Source organism: Watersipora subatra, chromosome 2, assembly GCF_963576615.1.
Source record: "Watersipora subatra chromosome 2, tzWatSuba1.1, whole genome shotgun sequence".
Taxonomy (NCBI): Eukaryota; Metazoa; Bryozoa; class Gymnolaemata; order Cheilostomatida; family Watersiporidae; genus Watersipora; species Watersipora subatra.
Window position 1 is genome coordinate 75,389,893 of NC_088709.1, and position 23,541 is coordinate 75,413,433.

General features: G+C 35.3%; 1 protein-coding gene across 1 annotated transcript in view; it reads right to left on the minus strand.

The window, feature by feature from the left end:
- Positions 1–494: 494 nt before the first annotated feature.
- The window catches only part of LOC137388567 (tripartite motif-containing protein 2-like), a 49,942-nt gene continuing 26,895 nt past the window's right edge, over positions 495–23,541 (minus strand). The window contains exons 7-8 of the mRNA XM_068075050.1: positions 7,928–8,812; positions 495–1,171 (exon numbers count right to left, since the gene is read on the minus strand). Coding sequence (XP_067931151.1) covers positions 1,041–1,171; positions 7,928–8,812 — 1,016 coding nt within the window. The 3' untranslated portion in view covers positions 495–1,040. The remainder of the gene's footprint in view (positions 1,172–7,927; positions 8,813–23,541) is intronic.

The following is a 23,541-nucleotide window of genomic DNA, read 5'->3' on the forward strand; positions in this document are numbered from 1 at the left end:
CATCATAAGATGCTACACGTAGATGCACATATTATATGTAAAATGTCAACCATATATTGCCAGTTCTTGACAATGATAATTTGTAGCAAGGCACTAATCATTGTGAAAGGGTGTTGACCAGGTATATGGTTTAGTTGCTGGTTTTAAAATGTCAGCCTATGACCAGTTGGGTAAATTGGTAAACGTGTCTTTTACAAAACATTGAAGTATGGAATTTTGTAAATTTCACAATTTTCATCTCGCAAATGCCTGTTGAGAAAGCAAATGCGATAACTAGAAAATCATAGTTTCTAGCTGTTATTTGTAAATATTCTCACAGCCATTCACAAAATCTTCGAGTATCTGAGATAACGATGTCTTTCCCATAGTCAGCATCGTGCTCTCACTAATCTATAGCAACTCTGCTTGGTGGCAAGCTTGTACCACTCATGATAAGGAATCTTTGAGGTGCTTTGAGGACAAACCTTTTTACAATAAAATTGTTTCGCTGTGAACATACTATATTTTAAAACGCATTTTCAAGTTTGGAAAAAAGAATGATAAAATTTACAATGTTTTATTTAACAATCTAAACACCAGCCACTATGAAAATCTATTTAGAACAATATGATTTTTATTTAAAATATGCATAGACTAGACAGAGATATAGAAATCCTTAGCCGAAAAGGGCAATGAAAAAAGATAGTGTATTGTATTCAAAGCTACAGGTAACAGGTAGGCGACAGAGCGAATGAAACATCTCGGTGCCACTCCTGTAATGATTAATGTTTTTTTGTGCAGGGGGACACAACTTGCAATAAACCAGTAGGGTGATGTACTATTAGTATGGTGTAACGTTATTATTAGATAACCTTGCATGTTAGGATTAGTTTGCCACCTGGCACGTGGTATACATGGGTGAATAGTAAAAATGTTATTGCTTACTATGCATTTAGTACTGGGAATTGTCAGCACACTGCATAGTCAGCCCAGTTCGTGGAATGAACAGCAGGTGCTTCACGGGACTGTATGGCTAATAAGAATCAAGAACGAAAGAATGTTCAAATCATATCATAGTAGCGAATCTGTCGGCTGCCATATTTGGGTACAATAAGTGTACTGCCAGAAACTTCCAAACTATATATACTGTCTCCAGCTATAGCTCGATCTGATATTGTGGATACAACCTCCCCTGCAATAGAAATGCAAGTGCATGCATATGGTGAGACACATGAATATTGTTTTGTAATACAAATATAATAAAACAGCTTGGATAATCATATTATGTACCACGCTAGAGCTTCTCAGCATCTCATGCTAACTACTGCGGTTTCAGTCAAACATATGAGGAATGAAGCATTATAAGAAAATTCCTTTCACATTCTGATTGGTGTATTTCCTAACATCCTATGTGATTGGACACTACCAAACAAAATCAGTTACTCAGATGATGCAGAACAGGTGATATGTAAATTTCCATTACAATATTGAGACCATGGGGCAACATTTTATTGAAAAAAGAATGAAGATGGTAGTCAAGTAGTTAACATTTTCTAAGCCAAGAGGATGACAAAAAGTTTAGGAAAAAACAATAAAAAATAAGGAGGTCCACAATAATAACAACATTCATAGTATGGCTCCTTAAAGGTTGACTTGCAACAAAATTCACATTACAGTTATTTGGTATCAAAAGATTCACCATGTCTTACTCTGTTGTGTTGTAGGAGCAAAATATGTGGAAATGTGATTACAAGCTCTTAAAAGCTCAAAAACGAAAAGCCGCCATAGATTGGAATCTCTTTATTTCTCTGACGTAGTCATGAAATTTGGTTATTGCTTTGTCATGTGATGTTTTCATGTGAATTGAAAGGCCAATAAAAAGCTCAATATAAAACTTATCGTAGCACTAGTTTATGACAAACACTTTGGGTTTTGTCGACGACCCCGTATCAAATAAAGATGCTCGCTACTTTACAGTTTTGTTTCGGCTTGATCTAATCGTCAAGTCGTAATCTGATCATGTGACCCAAAACTTTGCAAATAATTTCTGCAGCACTTTTCGATTATCACAGGTGACCAACAGGCTCGTCATGATTATCAGACAACGATATGTACTCCTTCGAGCTAAGGTTAAAAAATTAAACAAATTTTTACGGTAAGTTATAAGATATCAGCGCAAAAAGCGACAGCATTACAATGACGATAAAACAGACGCGTCAGAACAATAGACATGGTTTTATTGAATGCGTGAAGCATATTTTTGAAAATATTTCGACGAATGAGGTTGCATGAAAGTGTAAACAGAAACCGTCTTGTACAACTACGTCCCATTTGAACCATTTTGGAAAGAGAATCTAAACTACGGCGGTCTCGTGTGGCTGCAATTAACTGTTCGTTTTTTAGTTTTCAAGAGCTTGTAATCGTATTCCCACATATTTTACACCTACAACACAACAGAGTAAAACATGGTGAATATTTTGATACCAAATAACTGTAATGTGAATATTGTTGCAAGTCAACCTTTAAGCTTCATATCATGAGAATATATAGTTTTGTGGAGTTCTTATAAATTTGGAAAAAAATAGAACAACTACAAAGGTGTTTAAAGGTGAAATAATTAGCCAGTAATGGCTGTATAAAGTCTGTTTTACTACAATGAAAAATTAATTGATACCGACACAATTGATACGAACTGAGAAAACAGAATAAAAAATATTGAATATGTTGATTTCATAATAACGATGAGTACATAGAAGTGTGTTTATAAAAAAGGTTACGATTGCAGCAGAAGTCATTCATCAAAATTTAGATACAATGATATGGGTGCCTCTCAGTGCTGGTACAAACGTAAAAATGAGATACCGCAATTGAATACATCGTTGAAGCAGTAAAACACACAAGGGTACTTTGTCTGCCCAAACGGAGAGAGAATGTAGAGGCAATTCCAACTCGAGATAACGCAACATACAACTGTCCATGAGAAATTAGTTTCAACGATTGATTTTACGATTTGTCAATGCAAATAAAAGCAAAGCATGACATTGAAGCTTGTACATCGAAACTTTAAAAAAAACAAATTTAGGTAGTTGTAAAATAGACTACAAAATAGATGATGAAATAACGTAAAAACTGTAAATAAAGAAAAGAAACGAAGTTTTAATCGTGGCACAAAATCAATGATAGTCACACGCAAGCTTTTCGAAATCAGTTCAGAGCGTGAAAAAAAAGATCGCATCTCACAAGAATCAAACTGGTATATTCAGAGCCACTGATCTGAAACCAAGCCCTCTTTGATTGTTAGGCATAATCATACCATAGCATATCCAGTTAGACATGCAATGTAATGGCTAGCGCGCGTGTCTGTAGAACTGAAGGTTGTGACTTCAAATCTAGTATGATAAGGATTATTCATGGCTAGATTTTACTCGCTATAACTAGACATATGAATGACAGACCAACAAAAGACAAACAAACACTGAGATTTAGATATATACTAGCTGCATTAGCCCCCTACGGAAACAGATTCACGCGCAGCATAAGGTTTATTGAAAGTTGTCTTTCACACTGTAAAACAACTCCAAATATGCAGTCTACTGAAATTGTTGCCCTGATCAGAGTATGCATACAGATATACATGTCAATAATGTTGGGGGAAACAATGAAAATCTGCCATGTGTTTTACAGCTAGATGCTTGTAAAACCTAGTAAATATTCTAGATTCATGCGTCTAGATTTTAGCATCCGTTAATACCCGTCTATATTTGCAGTTGACAATCGCGCACTTTTGCCGCCGAGCCCTGACTCGGCCGACCAGTCTGTACCCGCCTCGCAGTTGACAATCGCGCTCTTGCACTCGCCTCGCAATCAATCGCCTTGCCTTGCAATCATTCACCTCGCACTCGCAATCAATCGTCTAGCACTCAATTGCTTCGCAATCGATTCCTCGCACTCGCCAACTCATTCATCCGGAGCGCCGCGCCTGGAGACTCTCGCTGCACTCGGGGCAAAAAGGTCTCACACGCATCCCCGAGTGACGCCCTGGGCCCCAAACCGCTAGCTGCATTACCCGTCTATGGGAACAGAGTCACGTACAGTAAAAGGTTTATTGAGAGTTGTCTTTCATAGTGTAAAACAACTCCAAATATGCAGTCTACTGAAATTTTTTGCTTTGATCAGATTATGCATACACATAATTATGCAGTCATACATGTCAATAATGTTGGGAAGAACAATGAAAATCTGCAATATGTTTTACAGCTAGTCTACAATGCATTAGTCTCAAACCAATCAAATCGGAGTTGCCCTATTTGTGTACAGAGAACTGATAATGAAATTTACATTGCTAAGCAAACTGAAGTTCTTCAAACTGGCAGTATTGAAAATTTGCATCTTTCAAGAAATTATACAAAATATTTTGCTATCACCAGCATTTATTGAATGGAGACTTCTACGTGCTTAAAACACTAATCATGGCTCACCAGTTCTTCCTTTATAGCCTGTGTTTTGACATGGTATATACAAACAGTAATAAGGTTGTGTCGATAAAATTTATATGTATAACAGCACAGACAGTATAATGTTAAGGATGATACAGTGTTAGCACCTTACAATAATAAAACATAACGCCATCATGATAGCCTTTTTATGAGATACAATAAGGAAAACGAATGCATGAAAATACGTGTATATATATACTGAAAAATATGTTAGAAAATGCTGCATGTGGATAATATGTAGGTATAGCAGAACATGAAGAACATAGCATGTCATAACAATAACATAATGTTAATTCAATGCAAGCATGACATAACAATAACACAATGTTATTTCAACGCTTTACTTGCAGATAGACATTTTTTGTTTTTCTGTCGGATGTATGAACAAACAGCATTCGGCTTGTGCCTACTTTTGAGCAGGCGATGTACAGCTGGTCATGGCTAAAGCAGGGTGACAGTAAGTCGATACCAGCTGCTCTCTTTTTTTTCATCATCGCCTATCGCAACCCTCCGAGTACCCATGCAAGTTCTGTAGTAGTAAGTTACAGTAGGCCTACTCGTAGCTGGGAAAAAAATTAGTAACTCAGCTGCTGAAGGAAATGAACATGTCCCACTATTCTGAACAGTGGCAAATCCAATGTTATTAAGTAGTGAAGATGTGGCAATTCATAGACAATATAACATTGAATAAAGGTCCGGCCACACGTAACGAATTATTCGTTCATTCTGACTGAATTCACGAGTTTCACAGAATTCAGATTTATTAGGCCGAATATCCCATAATCATCTGAGCTGTGCATGCACACCGAATTCGTCAACGAAACGCTTTTAATTGGCTAACCAATTTTTTTAGCGAGCACGACTCTAGTAGCTTTGACAAGTGGTATAGTCCAAGACACGTACGACGACACGCAATAAAAGTATTACCGCGATATGACTTTATACATACGATGCAACTGCCTATATGCGCTAGAGATAGCGACTGTTTTTACGACGGAGCTTTTGCTGCATAAAAAGAAATTATTATTATTGAAAAAGAAACAATTTATAGCTACTAAAACATTTAAAAAAAATTACTGGATACACGATGAGAAGTTCCTGTCATGGTGAACCAACGAGAGAGAACCAACAATAGCGCATATAGGCAGTTGCATCGTATGTATAAAGTCATATCGCGGTGATACTTTTATTGAGTGTCGTCGTACGTGTCTTGGACTATACCACTTGTCAAAGCTACTAGAGTCGTGCTCGCTAAAAAAATTGGTTAGCCAATTAAAAGCGTTTCGTTGACGAATTCGGTGTGCATGCACAGCTCAGACGATTATGGGATATTCGGCCTAATAAATCTGTGAATTCTGTGAAACTCGTGAATTCGGTCAGAATGAACAAATAATTTGTTACATGTGGCCGGACCTTAAGAAGTACTTACTTTTTTGAAGTAGAAATTTAGTAGGTAAAAAACAGTAGCAGTACCCGTGCAAGTTCTGTAGTAGCTGTAGTTCTGTAGTACTCGTAGCTGGAAAAAAAGTAAAAGCAACTCGGCTGCGGAAAGAAATGAACATGTTTACTATCACAAACAGTGGCAAATCCAAAGTTTCTAACCCCTTCACTGAAGTAGACTCATTTATGCGTTTTCTATGGTCGACCGCATAGACGCATTTTTGCGACTTTACCAGCAATTGCTAAAAACTGAATTTTCTCATTCGTTGATAACATAACCAACGATCTTTAGGATTTTTATGATAGTGATGTCCTAAGATTTATCTATAAAATTAGCCTTAAGTTTAACATTTTAATTTTTGTTTGGGAATTCCCAACTTAAAAACGAACATTTTTTGTGTAAGTTCTTAAAACATGTCCGAGTTAGAAAAGAAGTAACTACTTATGTTGATGACATTATAGCCGATTCAGATTTTTGTGATTACACAGATAATTAAAATAACAATAGCAGCACTGACTCTGATGGTGTTGAAAGTAATGGTTTTTATAAGAATAAGGAACATTGTAGAGGATCATTTTAGCTTTGTAGCTTCACATCACTTTATCAATGCACAAAGTATAGATACAATGAATGTTTTGCATAGCAGTGTTTGTTAACATGTTGGCAAAATGAAATATATAACCAAAACAAATGTTCTAGATGGAGTTTGAAATTGAAAAAATATTGTATACATATCATGAAGCAATATCGGCAAAATGGTTGGCAGTGTGCCGATAGCTTAATTTGTACATGGACGGCAGTGAAAGCGTTATGTAGTGGAGGTAAGGCAATTCATAGACAATGCAACATTGAATAAGAAGTACTAACCTTTTTGATGTAGAAATTTAGTAGGTGAGAACAGCATTTTTCCAGTGGCCGCAAGAAACAAACGTTCGCATGACCTTCTCGGTACACGTTGGCAGAAAATATTAATTACATGTAAATTAATACTCCTTAATTTATTTTATTTAATGAGTAATACATTTGTATAGCTGTATAGGCACCTTTGTATAGGCCGCAGAACTCATGACGGTGCTTTTTAACACAGCAGCAACGTTGCTGTTTAAAACGGAACAGTGCCGTTGGGCACTGTAAAGAGGCGCACTAATCGGAGATTTCGGTTAACGCGCCCTAGCGGTGAAAGAAAATCTATAGAATCGCCGCACCCTCATATTAACCGCTTGGCTCAAATCATCAGAAAAAAATTGCGGCTAATAGTCCGAAAGTACGGTATTTACTACTCATATTAATTCAGTTGGCTTCATACGATCGAAATTCGCACGACGCAAAAAGGAAAGACCGCTCTATAAGGTGGACCAACACACATGCACAAATATATAGACAGATTTTTTGCCGTTTATATAGTAGAAAACACTGAGATTTAGATATGTATGTATTTCTTTGTTATTGCTAGAAATGCTAGTTTCAAAATAATAACAAAGAAAAAGCACCTAATACACTATGTGTAGAGTGAATTATAATATATTAAAATATATAAAATATATTCATATCTATTATGGAAAAATTTTGACATGCTCTGTTGTCATTGGCAGGGTTGTCGTTTCGCATTAAAGAATGGTTTCATTGTAGCGTACTTGATGTCTACTTTGGTTTCTAAGAAGCCATAAACTACACTTGTCTATAGTTGATAACTTGGTTTATAATTAACAAAAAAATCCCTACGACTTTTTTATGATGATTTATAGCCTGCTTTATCATAATTGACCAACCACTGAACATACTGCTTTTGAGTAATGAATGGTTTCAAAATCAACACTAGAATTGTCTAACCGGCTAAATACATTATTCTTAATAACCATTTCCTTTGAGCAAACATAGCCTTCACTTAAACTGCACCGACTACAGTCCAAGCCTGTACCCACAAATGACTGATTACAGTCAAACACTTAATCTATTATTACTATCATTACATAGATTAATTAGAATGATGAAAGTAAAAAGGAATACGAACCTGTTGCGCTGTCAATAATATAGACTTCATCGTCATTGGTTGCAGCGACTAGGATGTGATTTCCATACGTGACTAGGCCACCTGGATCAATGATACTTGAAACTGTCCACATCACCTTGCCGGTGTTCAGATTGAGTTTGGAGACTTTAGACTTGTCGAAGTTTGATATGACAACAGCATCGCTATCGATGGCACACATTGCAATGTTTGTGTTACTTAAACGCCAACACCGAATGTATCGAATATATTTGCCAGTCAAAGAATATATAATTATTTTCTTTTTCCTTGGGTCAGCAATAAGAACCTGATCATTGACGACTGTCAGCATATCACTCCGGTCATCATAACTCGGATGAGACCAGGAATGCTGAAGATGTCCAGACAGATTGTAGACACTTACTGTACAGGGACTGGAGCGTGATAAGATATAAACCCTTTTATCATACACAGATATGGAGTCGGCGTTAACATTGGAAAGGAAATTGTGACACTTATAGTTGCGATCAATTCTACAGACAGAGTCATCCATAGCGACGTAGGTGTTTGTGTTGTGCTCGCAGATGGAGGCAGGAAGAGAACATAGTTGCACAGATTTAAGGAATTTGAGAGAATCTGGAATAGGATGCAAACTTTCCCATGCCATTCCCATAGAAGCAGCAGGACGATCTGTAGAGCCAGTCAAAGTACTAACTGATGCGAATAGTGGTTCACCAATACTAGCTGATGCCAATAGTGGTTCACCAATACTAGCTGATGTTAATAGTGGTTCACCAATACTAGCTGATGTTAATAGTGGTTCACCAATACTAGCTGATGTTAATAGTTGTTGACCAATAGAAATGTCATCTGTAGATATCAACTCCAATTCGATACCTCTTCTCTCATCTGCTAAACAAACAAGTTTTAGTAAAGACAGGAGAAAACTTAAATAAGCTATCAAGTAAAATATTAGGGGAATATTAACCTCCGCCTCATTCTTCACCAAAAGGTTGACACGAACACTAAAAACAGCTATAGTGAAATATTGATCATCAGTTGAGAATTAGACAAATAGGTCTACCACAATCTAAGCTCTTACACTGAGTGGCAAGCTAAGTAATGCCAGTGATGGTTGCAGTGATGATGCGCTAAAATGAAAAAGATTATGGAAAATCGAATAGAATGAAAAATTATTGCTCAGCTCAATGCAAATATATTGTGGGAAGTAAATCAAACTAACAGGAATTATTTTCTTCGTTGTGCCACTTGCTGATAACTCTACTACCCATAGTTTAGAATACTGTGCCAAGTAATTAGACCAAATTAGATTGAAAAAAGTTTTAAACAGGCCCGCTAAAAGTTATAGTGAAAACAAAGACCGAAGCTGATAGATAAAATTTTAGTGATAAAAAGTTGAAATTCAGTAAAATATTTGAAAATATATACTAAAGCTTAGCTTCAAGTGTGTGTGTGTGCGTTTAGTAACCTAAACTTATTTGAGGTAAACTCAAAGTTTATGTTATACGTACATCTGTCTTAAAGGTAAGAACTCCCTACGGTACATCCTAATGTTACATTTTATTGCAGATCATAACAACTAAATACACTAAATACTATAAAGTTACTGTAGGTAACTATAGTTACTAAGGTTAACATACTATTTTGTTACTAGTTTTTAATATGTACAGCATTTACATAAAATTTTAACAATTTTTACTAGAGGATGTTTGCATTATATAATTGCTATGGTTCCTATACCCCTACATGCGATTTTTTCACCATACGATGCCAACCCTGGAACGGATCAAAATCGTATCCTGAGGGTGCACTGTAGTAGTAAAAGTAGTAGTGAAGTAATAATAGTGGTAGTTTATTCAAAACTTCCAATCCAGAAATGTTAATATAAAAGTGTCACTGCTATTAACTCTTTCGTTACCATAAGTAATAGAAGTACAGTAATAGAGGTACTTTCGCGGTAATAGAAGTACAGACCGTAAGCCGATGTATCAGCTTATCAATAGGGTTCCACTTTTCTTTTCATTACGAAGCATACACATTAGCTAGACCAATCAAATTTAGTCTCCAACGAAACAACCTTGTTGCCAATCGCATGCAACCAATCGAAAATCTTTTTGCTAAGCAATTCCATTTTTAATCATTTTTCAAAACGGGAAAACCAAATCACAATCGTCATGGCAATAATAAACTCACCGCGTTCTTTCCAACGCAAAGGAAACGTCAGAAATTTTGCGAGAATGAGATTCACTACACAATTTTATATTTATCTTGTAGAGAATTTTGTTCTGAATAAGATGCATTTTACACTAAAACAATATCTGCATTGATTCTCGAGATATTACGTAAATATTGGCGGTATATCGATTTTTTGAAAATCCACTTGAATTAATTTGGTTAGAATAGCGAATTTAATGCGGTAGAATGTGGTAGTGAATTAGTTAAGATAGATAAAATTAAAGCCCAATCTCTAAAAATAAACTGCAGAACAAAACTAACCTGAATACTTGAAGCTTCTGAAAACACTATGGATACACTTGACTATTCATGTTGCGAGTACATATATATCAGAAGTGCTTACTGGACATGTTGGGATGAGTTGATCTCATGAATACGGCTTTTGTTCATATGATATTTGCGAATAAAAATTTCTCCAACTAAAGGCACAATATTACAAATGAGACAATTTTATTACATGAATAAAAATTAGAAGGGTCTGTTGATTCTTTCAGAGACTCAAAGTTATAATTCTGTTTGTATTGGAGAGCTAGTCTACATTTCCTTATTGGAGACACAAGAATTTATTTTTCACATACAGTCAGACTTCTACATACAAAGTTACATTCAAACCTATAAATACAAAGTTACAGTCATACCGCTACATACAAATTTACAGTCAAACCTCTACATACAAAGTTTCAGTCAAACCTACACATACAAAGTTAGTCAAACCTCTACATACAAAGTTACAGTCAAACCTCTACATACAAAATTACAGTCAAACCTCGACATACAAAGTTACAGTCAAACTTCTACATACAAAGTTACATTCAAACCTATTCATACAAAGTTACAGTCATACCTCTACATACAAAGTTACAGTCAAACCTCTATATACAAAGTTACAGTCAAACTTCTACATACAAAGTTACATTCAAACCTATACATACAAAGTTACAGTCATACCTCTACATACAAAGTTACAGTCAAACCTACACATACAAAGTTAGTCAAACCTCTACATATAAAGTTACAGTCAAACCTCTACATACAAAGTTAGAGTCAAACCTCTATATACAAAGTTACAGTCAAACCTCTACATACATAGTTACAGTCAAACCTCTACATCCAAAGTTACAGTCAAACCTCTACATACAAGGTTACAGTCAAACCTCTACCTACAAAGTTACAGTCAAACCTCTACGTACAAAGTTAGAGTCAAACCTCTACATACATAGTTAGAGTCAAACTCAACATACATAGTTACAGTCAAACTCTACATACAAAGTCAACGTGTACCAAGATCTGCTTTGTATGTTAAAACTGTCGCAAGGAAGGAATATACTGTACTTCATTGAATGCGTTTTGCAGTCCACAACCTATGATCAATCCGTGTTAAACATTGTAAGTAATTATTTATGGCGTTAAGGTAAACGTATTATATGCAAATGCGATATAGTTATAAACTAAATAATATAAAAGACCAAATTAGGAAAATAAAAATCAATAAAAGGATTTTTATTGCTACTATATACGATAGAGACGCAAACCAATGTTTAGGTTCTGAAGCAGAGGTGTTAATAAAGACACGTCCCGATTCACTCTAATTTAGACAAGGCAAAGTTTAAAATAACACAATTTATATTCTTGATAATATTTTCATATTGTTCGCAATTTTTAATATCTTTTGTTTACATTTTACCTGACTTTATATTGTCAGTTACAAAACTGCGATATTCCAAATAACTGTTGGTGTTGTATATTGGAAATCGATACGAGTGTAGTTAAATGTTTACTGGAGTGTTATAGTTATTAACAAAAGTTTGAGACCACTCAGTAAATCAATACATATTATTTGTTTTATAGCAGTATATGTGGTTTTATTTAAACTTGTGATTAAACAATATAGTTACATACTGAAACACTTCTACTGATGCAGTTTTAAATTTCATTAAAAGCATAGCACAATACTTTTGAGTCTTTACTGTTAGTATTTGGTGTGTCCACCATTATTGGCAATTATCGCCTCAAGTCGCTTCGGCATACTTTCTGTCAGCTTTCGGCAGTATTCTGCAGTGATCTCAGTGCACCAAACACTCTTTATAACCTGTACAAGGTCTGCAATACTTGGTGGCTGTTTTTCTGCTACCTTGTTCTTTAGCACTGTCCAGAGATTTTCAATCTGATTGAGATCCGGGCTGTTGCCGGGCCAGTCGAGCTCTGTGACTCCTTGTGGCCCCCCACCTCTTGTGGCCTCTACTGTGCCCCCCCCCCCCCCCCCGGCGACAAAGCATGACACAACGTTGTATAATTCAAAGTTCACTTATTGCAAACCATCGCATCACTTCTCAGCAGCATAGGGAAGATGGGTAACTCTTACATTGTATAGCCCAGGTAAAATAAGCGTGGTCTGAAACTTTTGTTAATGACTGTACATTGTATGATAGAAAATTAGCATACGAAGGAATCGAGGTTTAAATATAGAGGTTAAACTGTAAAATCTGTCATGGATCCTTTAGTTTGCTAAATAGCAAAATTGAACCTTAGACAAGAATCTCTGTAAAATTTCTACAACAAGTTGCTGGCAAAACTTACAAATTTTAACTATTTTACTACTAACTGTTGTTAGCTTGGTAGTGATGTTTTTAATAGAACTGCCGTAGATTTTTGAGGTGTTTTCCCTATATACCTCAGTATAAAAATCTATCATTGAGTATAATGATATTTAGCAACTTCCAAAGCAATGATTTCATAATAATAGATCTTCCCACGAGTATAATTATACGCAGAAAAACAAATATTAAGAATACTAGAATTTTCAAAGATCTACAGATAAAAAGCTGATGAGTACCTGAATCAGTTGTCTACAGATAGAAAACAGATGAGTACCTGCATCAGCTGTCTAGGAACAGAAAGCTTATGAGTACCTGCATCAGCTGTCTGCAGCTAGAAAGGTGATGAGTACTTGCATTAGCTGTCTAATTGTCATGCCAATCTAATAGTTGAAGCAAAAAGCTAACTCTAGTAAAATGGGAAGGAAAAGTTGTAAGAGTTTAGGCCATCTCATATGCGCTGATATACAGTATATAATTGCGTATATGTATCAAGTTAAGCTGTTAAAGGTCTGAGAATAAATTTGCTGAAAAAAACTCTCCCGGAACTTGATATTTATTATTACTGTTCAGCATAAAAAGAAAATATGCTCTAGTATATGTACGGCTAAGTGCTAATTGGTGGTGCTGCTAGAATGGGTTCAACCATAGAGTTATCTCCCCCTAGAGTGATCACTGTGCCTTCAACAACACGAGCGTTTCCAGTGCCAACAAGGAGGTTTAGGCCACACCCCTTTTTTGTGCTAGTCAATCCTAGTGATTGACAGAACAATAACATCAGCCATGAGAATGATCATGAATTTCCAGTTAAGATAGTAATTATTGCTCAAATTAAAGAAATGATTATTATAGTTTATTACTTTAATCTATGCTTATTATTTAAAGCAATTCAATACCTACATGCCTTGCAAAGGCACTGAATACAACTCAGAGTACAACTCTTAAAGATTGACTTGCAACAAAATTCACATTACAGTTATTTGGTATCAAAAGATTCATCATGTCTTACTCTGTTGTGTTGTAGGTGCAAAATATATGGAAATGTGATTACAAGCTCTTGAAAGCTCAAAAACGAACAGGTAATCGCAGCCACACGAGACCGCCGTAGTTTGGATTCGCTTTCCAAAACGGCTCAAATGGGACGTAGTTGTTACAGGATGGTTTCTGTTTACACTTTCATGCAACCACACTCGTCGAAATATTTTCACAAATATACTTTACGCATTCAATAAAACCATGTCTATTGTTCTTACGCGTCTGTTTTATCATCATTGTAATGCTGTCACTTTTAGCACTGATATCTTATAACTTACCGTAAAAAATCATTAAACTTTTTAACCTTACCTCGAAGGAGATATATCATTGTCTGATAATCATGACGAGCCTGTTGGTTACATGTGATAATCGAAAAGAGCTGCAAAAATTATTTGTGAAGTATTGGGTCACGTGATCAGATTACGACTTGACGATTGAACAATGCCGAAAGAAAACTGTAAAATAGCGAGCATCTATATTTGATATGGGGTCTTCGGTAAAACCCGAAGTGTTTGTCATAAACTAGTGCTACGACAAGTTTTACATTAAGCTTTTTATTGGCCTTTCAATTCACGTGAGAACATACGTGACAAGACGATAACCAAACTGGAATGACTACGTCAGATAAATAAAAAGATTCCAATCTACAGCGGCTTTTCGTTTTTGAGCTTTTAAGAGCTGGTAATCACATTTCCATGTATTTGACACCTACAACACAACAGAGTAAGACATGGTGAATCTTTTGATACCAAATAACTGTAATGTGAATTTTGTTGCAAGTCAACCTTTAAATGTTGACTTGCAACAAAATTCACATTACAGTTATTTGGTATCAAAAGATTCGCCATGTCTTACTCTGTTGTGTAGTAGGTGCCAAATATGTGGGAATGTGATTAAAAGCTCTTAAAAGCTCAAAAACGAACAGAAAATCGCAGCGACACGAGACCGCCCTAGTTTGGATTCGTTTTCCAAAACGGCTAAAATGTGACGTATGTGTGGGAGATGGTTTATGTTTACACTTTCATGCATCCTTATTCGTCTAACTATTTTTACAAATAAACTTCACGCTTGCGATAAAAACCATGTCTATTGTTCTTACGCGTCTATTTTATCGGCATCGTAATGCTGCAACTTTGAGCACTGATATCTTAAAACATAGCATAAAAATATGTTTTATTTTTTGAACTTAGCTTGAACGATTGCATATCATCCTCTGATAAAAATGATGAGCCTTTTGGTCCGCTATGATGGTCGAAAAATGCTGTAGAAGTTGTTCGCGCCATATGGCGGGAATTGTAAGTCACATGATCAGATAATGTTAGTTTCAGCTCAAGTTTGATCTATCGCAAATAACAGATACGCTTTTTTGTACTAAACTTGTTAATTTCAATTCGTCATAATCTCTAACGCGCCACATCGTGTTTGTGCAGCTGGCAAGCGGAGAAGCACCTTTTTTCTTAGCCAAGAGCAGAGAAAAGACCAGACCTTCACCGGGCGTGGAGCAACTGGGTGAAGCTGGATGTGACAAACTTTATTTATTCGCCTGCTTACTCTTACCTTTGTTTTCGCCATTTCAAAGACGACATGTTTTCTAACCTGTTTGCATACTCCACATTCCACCAAAGCACGTGAGTAATTTATTTTATGAACCACTTGTATTAGTAGTAGTAGTAACTCGGGTTATTTTCTAGTATTCTCCTAATACTACTGTATTAATCTATATTTAATATTACAATATTAATGTCATTTAATTGTAATATGATATTATTAGTATTTTATCTTTTTAATTACGTGTATTATTCTTATTATAATAACAAAACTAATTCATACTGCATATCTATCTGTAAAACGTAATATATTGATCTATAATTGATAAAATAATGTTATAAGTTTCATGATTAATTTCGCCAAATTTCTTAACCCCACTCACTTATAGATATGTTATATAAAATAGTTATTGTCATTTTCTGGTATCATCGTTAATAGCATATTAGTATTATTAGATGATTATTATTAGTATTAGATGATGAAGAGTTTGTGCCAACCACTGAAGACTGGGAAGAGTTTGAGTGCTATGTTGGCCAGCGTCAAACACTCTCCAATTACATGTAAGATAGAGCTGAACTTAACCAAACTTGACAAAATATAAAGAATATCCATAGAGTTATTATTCACATTTTTATGTTTACAATATCATAGATTCTGATAAGGTTTTATAAAATCTGTGTCATGATTGCATGGCTATATATTTATTCTTTTTCTGATCAAGCAAATGTGATATAATAACAGGAAATGATGTTGTACAAATCTCATTGCAAGTCAACTACTGTGTTGTGATTTTAGACCCGAATCCTTCAAAGAGGAGAAAATAATAGTAAGTGTGACAGCACTCCAGCGACTATTTCACTGTCACGCCTGCGCCCTCCCCTGCTCATTCACGATGGTGCGCGAAGGCGGATGGGTAGAGTTCAAGGTTACATGTGCCTCCTGTCACCAATCGTACACTTGGGAAACAACTGCCAGGATGAACAGAGCTCACGTCATCAACCCCCTGCTGGCAGCTGCATCACTCTTTTCTGGCGGATGCCTTACGCAGAACCTCCGTTTTCTGTCGCTCCTGAACATCGCGATACCAAGCCACAGCGTTTGCCTCTACCAACAAAGAGAATACTTACATGGTGTGAGTGTTAATATTTACCCATAAACTTGGAAAATGTGAGTAAAAGCTAGGCACACTAACTGAATAACGACATTTAAAAACAACTTTTTTCTTGAAATGAAAATATGTCGTCCTTCAAGCGAAATATATTATAATTTGAAATTCTGATTCTTCATCATAATATAACACAAAAAGGGGGAAGAGGATTCTACATTCTTAGACTAATGATAATGATACAAATTAATCTTGTATAATGAAGTTTTACAATATTTTACAGTAGATTGCTGAGCAGTACACCCTGCATAACGACGGACTGATGGCAGCAATCGATTGGGAGCTTGATTTGGCAGGTGACAGTAGATGTGATAGTCCGGGGCATTGCGCACTATACGGGGCCTACACTATGATGGATCAAAGCTGCGGTTTAATAGTCAGCAGCCATCTTGTCAAGGTAAAACTTTGACAGTTTTTACTTCACAGCCCGACAAAAACCGAAATTTTTTAGTAGTTATTAATACATAAACATGAAGTTGCTGATCTAGCTAAATAATTCATTCAAATAATGTGAAAGTGATTATTGGTCGTAACTTTTTTACTTTGCAGTCAACGGAGACCACCAGCTCTAACGCCATGGAGCTAGAAGGCTTCAAGCGATGCCAGTCCGATCTAATTTCCCATGGCCTGAGAGTGAGGTCCATTACAACGGATGTTGTTACAAAGGTTGTGTGCATACCGCAAGCTTGTGTTTTGGCTTATGCCGCAAATTCGTCGCGGTGAGCGACGGCCTCTACCTGCCTGCTTGGTGTCTAAGATTCGGGCTCTTTTCCCACCAACGGATGATGAAGAAGAGTTTGCAGACTTGCAAACAATATTTGCGGCATAAACCAAAACACAAGATTGCGGTATGCACACAACCTTTTCCGAGCATTTGGCGATGGCTCTCCAAATGGGAATAGATTATCTACCAAAACAATTATTGAAAAACAATAATTGCTGATCATCAAAATAATCTCGATCTTTATATAACAAAATCATAAAACTAATACACTCTCTACTGTAGTAAGTGTACAAGCCAAATATAACAATTCTCCTTGTGTTCCACTAGTTAGGAATATGTGTTCAACCGATGCATTAAATGTGTAACACAAGAATTGTAGATAATGCATGACACATTAGCAAAGCTTTGGTGTTATTGGAATTAAATGAAAATCCAACTCACTATGATATCGTAGGTAATTATTCCACCCCAACTCAAGGGGTGCAGGCACCACAAGTTCGTCCACACCAGGATGCATACACAGGCATTCATGCTTCCCGCGGTCATGGAGACGATGCGCAAACTCAGCATCATGGCAGCACAAACATTCAAGAAGAGATGGCATGTCTTGACAACGCTTGCAGACACACCACTCTGTAGCCGGTGGCATTAGCTCCTAAAGAAATGAACAGATATGTCTATGCAACCAATCAATCTAATCTAATCAATCTAAGCTCAATCAACGACCTTATTATCCTCTTATAGAAATCATATTATTGTAGCCACTATCAATTTTATTCTCAATTATCATATTATACCACATTATATTAGCTTTAATTTTTAATTATGAGGTCAACAGAACACTATTTTCTCATGAAAACCTCAATAAATAATATTCACAAACAAACAAACCATAGCTAATACATCAGGTCGATGTTATCCAACAGTATATCAGTGCAGCACTAGATTTAAATATTAAAATTGTTAATGTTGTCATTCGAGAAAAATCTGTAATTATTTTTTCGCCAAATGAAGCGATAATTATCATTATTACAATCATATACATGTATATAATAATAATATTCGTTCTATCACTCTCAAGCTAAAACTATTACTACTAGCTAGCTTGGCACATAAGAGCTGGCTAGTGGCGGTGCTTACTTGCTAGGAGGTTTGATTCTGTTGAGGATCTTCTTCAGATAGAGCGTCAGGCTCGAAACGCCAGGGTATTAACTATTCAGAATTTGACATTTTTTATGATCGCAACTCGGACATGTACACGTATGTTGAATAGTCGGACGAAATGACCAAGCTGAAACTGTAAAGTAGCGAGCATCTATATTTGATATGGGGTCTTAGGTAAAACCCGAAGTGTTCGTCATAAACTATTGCTATGATAAGTTTGATATTGAGCTTTGTATTGGCCTTTCAATTCACGCGAGAACATCACGTGACAAGACAATAACCAAAATCCGCGGATACGTCATCGAAATCGAGAGATTCCAATCTACGGCGGCTTTTTGTTTTTGAGCTTTTAAGAGCTTTTAATCGCATTTCCACATATTTGGCACCTACCATACAACAGAGTAAGACATGGCGAATCTTTTGATACCAAATAACTGAAATGTGAATTTTGTTGCAAGTCAACTTTTAAGTAAGTGAGTTAATGCAATCAGTTACTCATAGATAAGATAAATAGTCATACTGAGGTTGTATTACATTGGTGTGATGGGAAGCTAATCGACTGCCATCCACTGAAAGTATTGACATTGTATGGTGATAGAGTGATTCATTGACACCACAGTTCACAAACAGCCCTTGCATGTAATATTAGACTTCAATACATATCAATCAAATACACAGACTGGCTTGAAGCAAACCAGTAACATCTTTGCTTGATGTAAGCAAGCAAAAAGTTTGAAAGTTAGAGTGGCAAATGTTGTTATATGTTAGATAAAAATAAATTATACTTGATTATACTAAATTAAAATTATTTAAAAATAAAATAGACTTTTTTATTACTTTATTAAATAATTTTTTATTGTAATCATAGCTAAACAGATTATAATTAGCCATTACTTGCTAATTATTTCACATTTACATTTAAGCACATTTGCAGTTTCATTTTTCTTCCTAATTCATTTCAACAAAAAACTTTCATGATATGAAATTTAAAAGTTGTAGTTTGAAAAAGCTTGAAAACATTTACAGTTGTTTTTATTTTCTCTCTTCTTTTCATTTATTTCAATTACACAAAACACTTCTCATAATATGTAGTTTGAAAGTTAAAATGGCAAATGTTGTTATATGTTAAATAAAAATAAATTATACCTAATTATACTAAATTATAATTATATAAAAATAAAATAGACTTTTTTATTACCTCATTTATTAAATAATTTTTAATTGTAATCATAGCTAAACAGATTATATTTAGCCATTACTTGCTAATTATTTTACATTTAAACACATTTACAGTTTTGTTTTTCTTCCTAATTTATTTCAACAAAACACTTCTTTCATGATATGAAATTTAAAAGTTGTAGTTGTTTGAAAAAGCTTGAAAACCTTTACAATTGTTTTCTTTTTTTCTCTTAATTTATTTGAACTGCTTAAAAAAAGTTTCTCATGATATGAAGTTTAAAAGTTAGAATGGTAAATGTTATAAAAAAATAAATTTTCTGTCCAAAGACTTTTTTATTACTCGGGCAACTTGGGTAGTACAGCTCATAGTTGATGGCAGTCGATTAGCTTCCCATCACACTAATGTAATACAACCCCAGTATGACTATCTATCTTATCTATGAGTAACTGATTGCGTTAACTCACTTACTTAACACTATCTATTCAGTGCCTTTGCAAGTCATGTAAGTATCAGGGATTACGTGTATGTCACAATTTCCATTTCCATAATTCATTTCCATATTATTTCCAGTTCCATAACATTTCCATAATTCATTTCCATATTATTTCTATTTCCATAACATTTCCCTACTTCATTTCCATTTCCACAACATTTCCATAATTCATTTCCATAATTCATTTCCATTTCCATAACATTTCCCTACTTCATTTCCATTTCCACAACATTTCCATAATTGATTTCCATAATTGATTTCCATTTCCATAACATTTCCCTACTTCATTTCCATATTATTTCCATTTTCATTTTCATAACGTTTCCCTACTTCATTTCCATAGTATTTCCATAACATTTCCATAATTCATTTCCATATTATTTCCATTTCCATACCATTTCCATATTTCTAAAATAAAATTTCCATATCCATTTCCCTAAAATTATGGAAATATTTATGTTTATGGAAATGGATATGGAAAAGTAAACATTTCCATAATATGTTTAGCGATCCCTGGTAGGTATTAAATTGCTTTAAATAATAAGCATATATTAGAGTAATAAACTATAATCATCATTTCTTTAAAGATGTGGTTGCGTCAAATTTGAGTTGATCTTAAAAGAAAGCACTTTTTTCTCTCTATCAGTTGATATGTTGTTTGTTGTGTTAGGCAATCTCATTGCCAAGATATTTGAAGATTCAAATCGAAAAAATCTGGTCGCCGTAAAAACGCTCAGGCCAAAAAAACATGCCCAGACGTGCCCAAAATGATGTCACGAGTGAATTTATCTGTCAATATATCTCGTATTCACATCGGCTATTTGCGATAAAAGTCTAGTCCTACGCGGCTCTATTGGCATATATTTTATTTTGAATTTGCTCATGTTGGTTAGAATAAAATTTTAAACCCTGCTACAGATACATTATTATGAATGTTTCAAAGGCCTCAAACAACGAAAATTGAAAATTTGTCTTACTCACGTTCTCTAAATGCTGTGTAAACATTTGAGTACCGACTACCAATTCTACCGGTCTACGGTAATTCTGTCAAGAAACTGTAGAATAAGGTCTTTGTATCAGCACACTTCCGCCGCTACCCACACTAACGATATACAGCCTCCCAAAAGCCCCGCCCACATTATGTCCGTCGCCTATCCTTGGGGCGGGGCTGTATATCATTGCCAACACTGAAAACTAGTTTCTTACTACCTTTGAAAATAATATACATAGGGATAGAGTTTTAAGGATGAGAAGTCTGCTGCAAACTGGATTTGAACTCACATTCTCCAGTTCTGCGGACATCTATATACCGTATCCAATTAACTACAATATTCTGCAAATCATGTTTTGCATTATCTTCATCAATATTATTTTATTATATAATTTTTACAAGCAAAAAGATTTTCATCTCGGCATAAAGCTTTTATTAAAAATATTCATCAAGTCGTGGCCACTCACATAGTTTTAGCTGATACAATAAGACAAAATCATCTACTGCAACAAACTCAAACAAAACATTATGGTTTATGCAGCACACATTCAAGTCTCTGTTTCCCCTTTACGGCAGTTTCCACACTGACAAAGCTTCTTCGGCTGGTGGGACGACATAAACATTCTGTAATCAGTAAAACAAATGCAATAAATATATGTCATTCATAGATATGTCATTTTAAAGCGTATCTACTGAAAGCTTTCAAATTGGGAGTTTGATAGATTGTGAGTGTAATTTTAAAAACGAATAAATGTTTAACAAAGGCACAAGTACGCCAAGCCAACGATTCGAAGCTTTGGTTCTGGAAGTTGGTTCTATAAGTGAAAAGTGAACATCTAAAGTCAAATCATAAATCTAATTTACTAGATAAAACTGCCAAAGAAAATTTGAAGCAAATGTAGCTAGGTGAACCGATAAAAAAATATAAAACGATGATTAGTAATAGCAAAAGTTATAATTTAATTAATTAGTACATGTATTAATGAGTACTAAAATATTACCTTTAGTATATTCATCAATCTAAGCCATTGTATTGCTAGATGCTAAAGATTAAAAAGAAGCCGTCAAGGACTCACTGTATATACATATCTCGCATGCGCAGGAAATTACATTTAGCCTCAAACAGGGAAATATAATCTGAATGTAAACTCAACAGGAAACTCTATAGGAGACTCAAATTAAAAGATAAATTTACCTCCATTCTCCGATCTTCCTCCGTAGAACTTTTACTACCTGATGCCAAGGAAACTCGGAGTCACCTTCGCAGCAACTTTTACAATTATGTTATTCGCCAATAAAACGTGTCGATCAAGTAATTCATTAAAGTAACGATGTTAATTAATTTAGTAAATATCGATGTCCATGCGATTTAATAATAGAGTAAAATTCATAAATTTGAGATCACAGCCAACGCGTCTTACAGGTGATAACATTTATTACGGCCTATATAAAAATTTCGCGCTGATGATTGGCTAAGGAAGCGACCTCACATTTATCGCTCGTGGTTTCTTTTCAGATATATTGCTTGTGACGTCACGAAAGAAGCACCCGCTGGAACGTGAGCTTTTTAAAAGAGGGCCCCATGCAAACGCATATATCTCTGGACAGAGTTGGTCTACAAAGACAAAAATGGCATCAAATTGTAGCTGATGTTTTAGCCTTTTATGGGTCTTATATTCATTAAATCGAATTTTTTGACGCAACCACATCTTTAATATGAGCATTAATTACTATCTTAAAGATGTAGTTGCGTCAAATTTAAGTTGATCTTAAAAGAAAGCATTTTCTTGCTCTATCAGTTGATATGTTGTTTGTTGTGTTACGCGATCGCATTGCCAAGATATTTGAAGATTAAAACCGAAAAAATCTGATCGCCGTAAAAACGCTCAGGCCACAAAAACGTGCCCAGACTTGCCCAAAGTGATGTCACGCGTTAGGCAACCTGTCTCTATCTCTCGTATTCACATCGGCTATTTGCGATAAAAGTCTAGTCTTACGCGGCTCTATTGGCATATATCTTATTTTGTATTTGCTCATGTTGGCTAGAATAAAATTTTAAATCCTGCTACAGATGCATTATTATGAATGTTTCAAAGGCCTCAAATAACGAAAATTGAAAATTTGTTCTACTCACTTTCTCCAAATGTTGCGTAAACATTTGGGTACCGACTACCAATTCTACCGGTCTACGGTAATTCTGTCAAGTCACTATGTAGAACGCGGTCTTCGTATCAGCAGCTACCCATTATACTAACGATATACAGCCTCTTATAAGCCCTGCCCACATTATGCCTGTCGCCTATCTTTGGGGCAGGGCTGTATATCATAGCATACACCGTCTACGTACTAGTTTCTTACTAGTAGTATTCTTATCGAATACTACCGACGTGAAATAAGCAAGCCACGTCTTTGAAAAGAATATAGACAGGGATAGAGTTTTAAAGATGAGAAGTTTGCTGCAAACTAGATTTGAACTCACCTCCAGTTC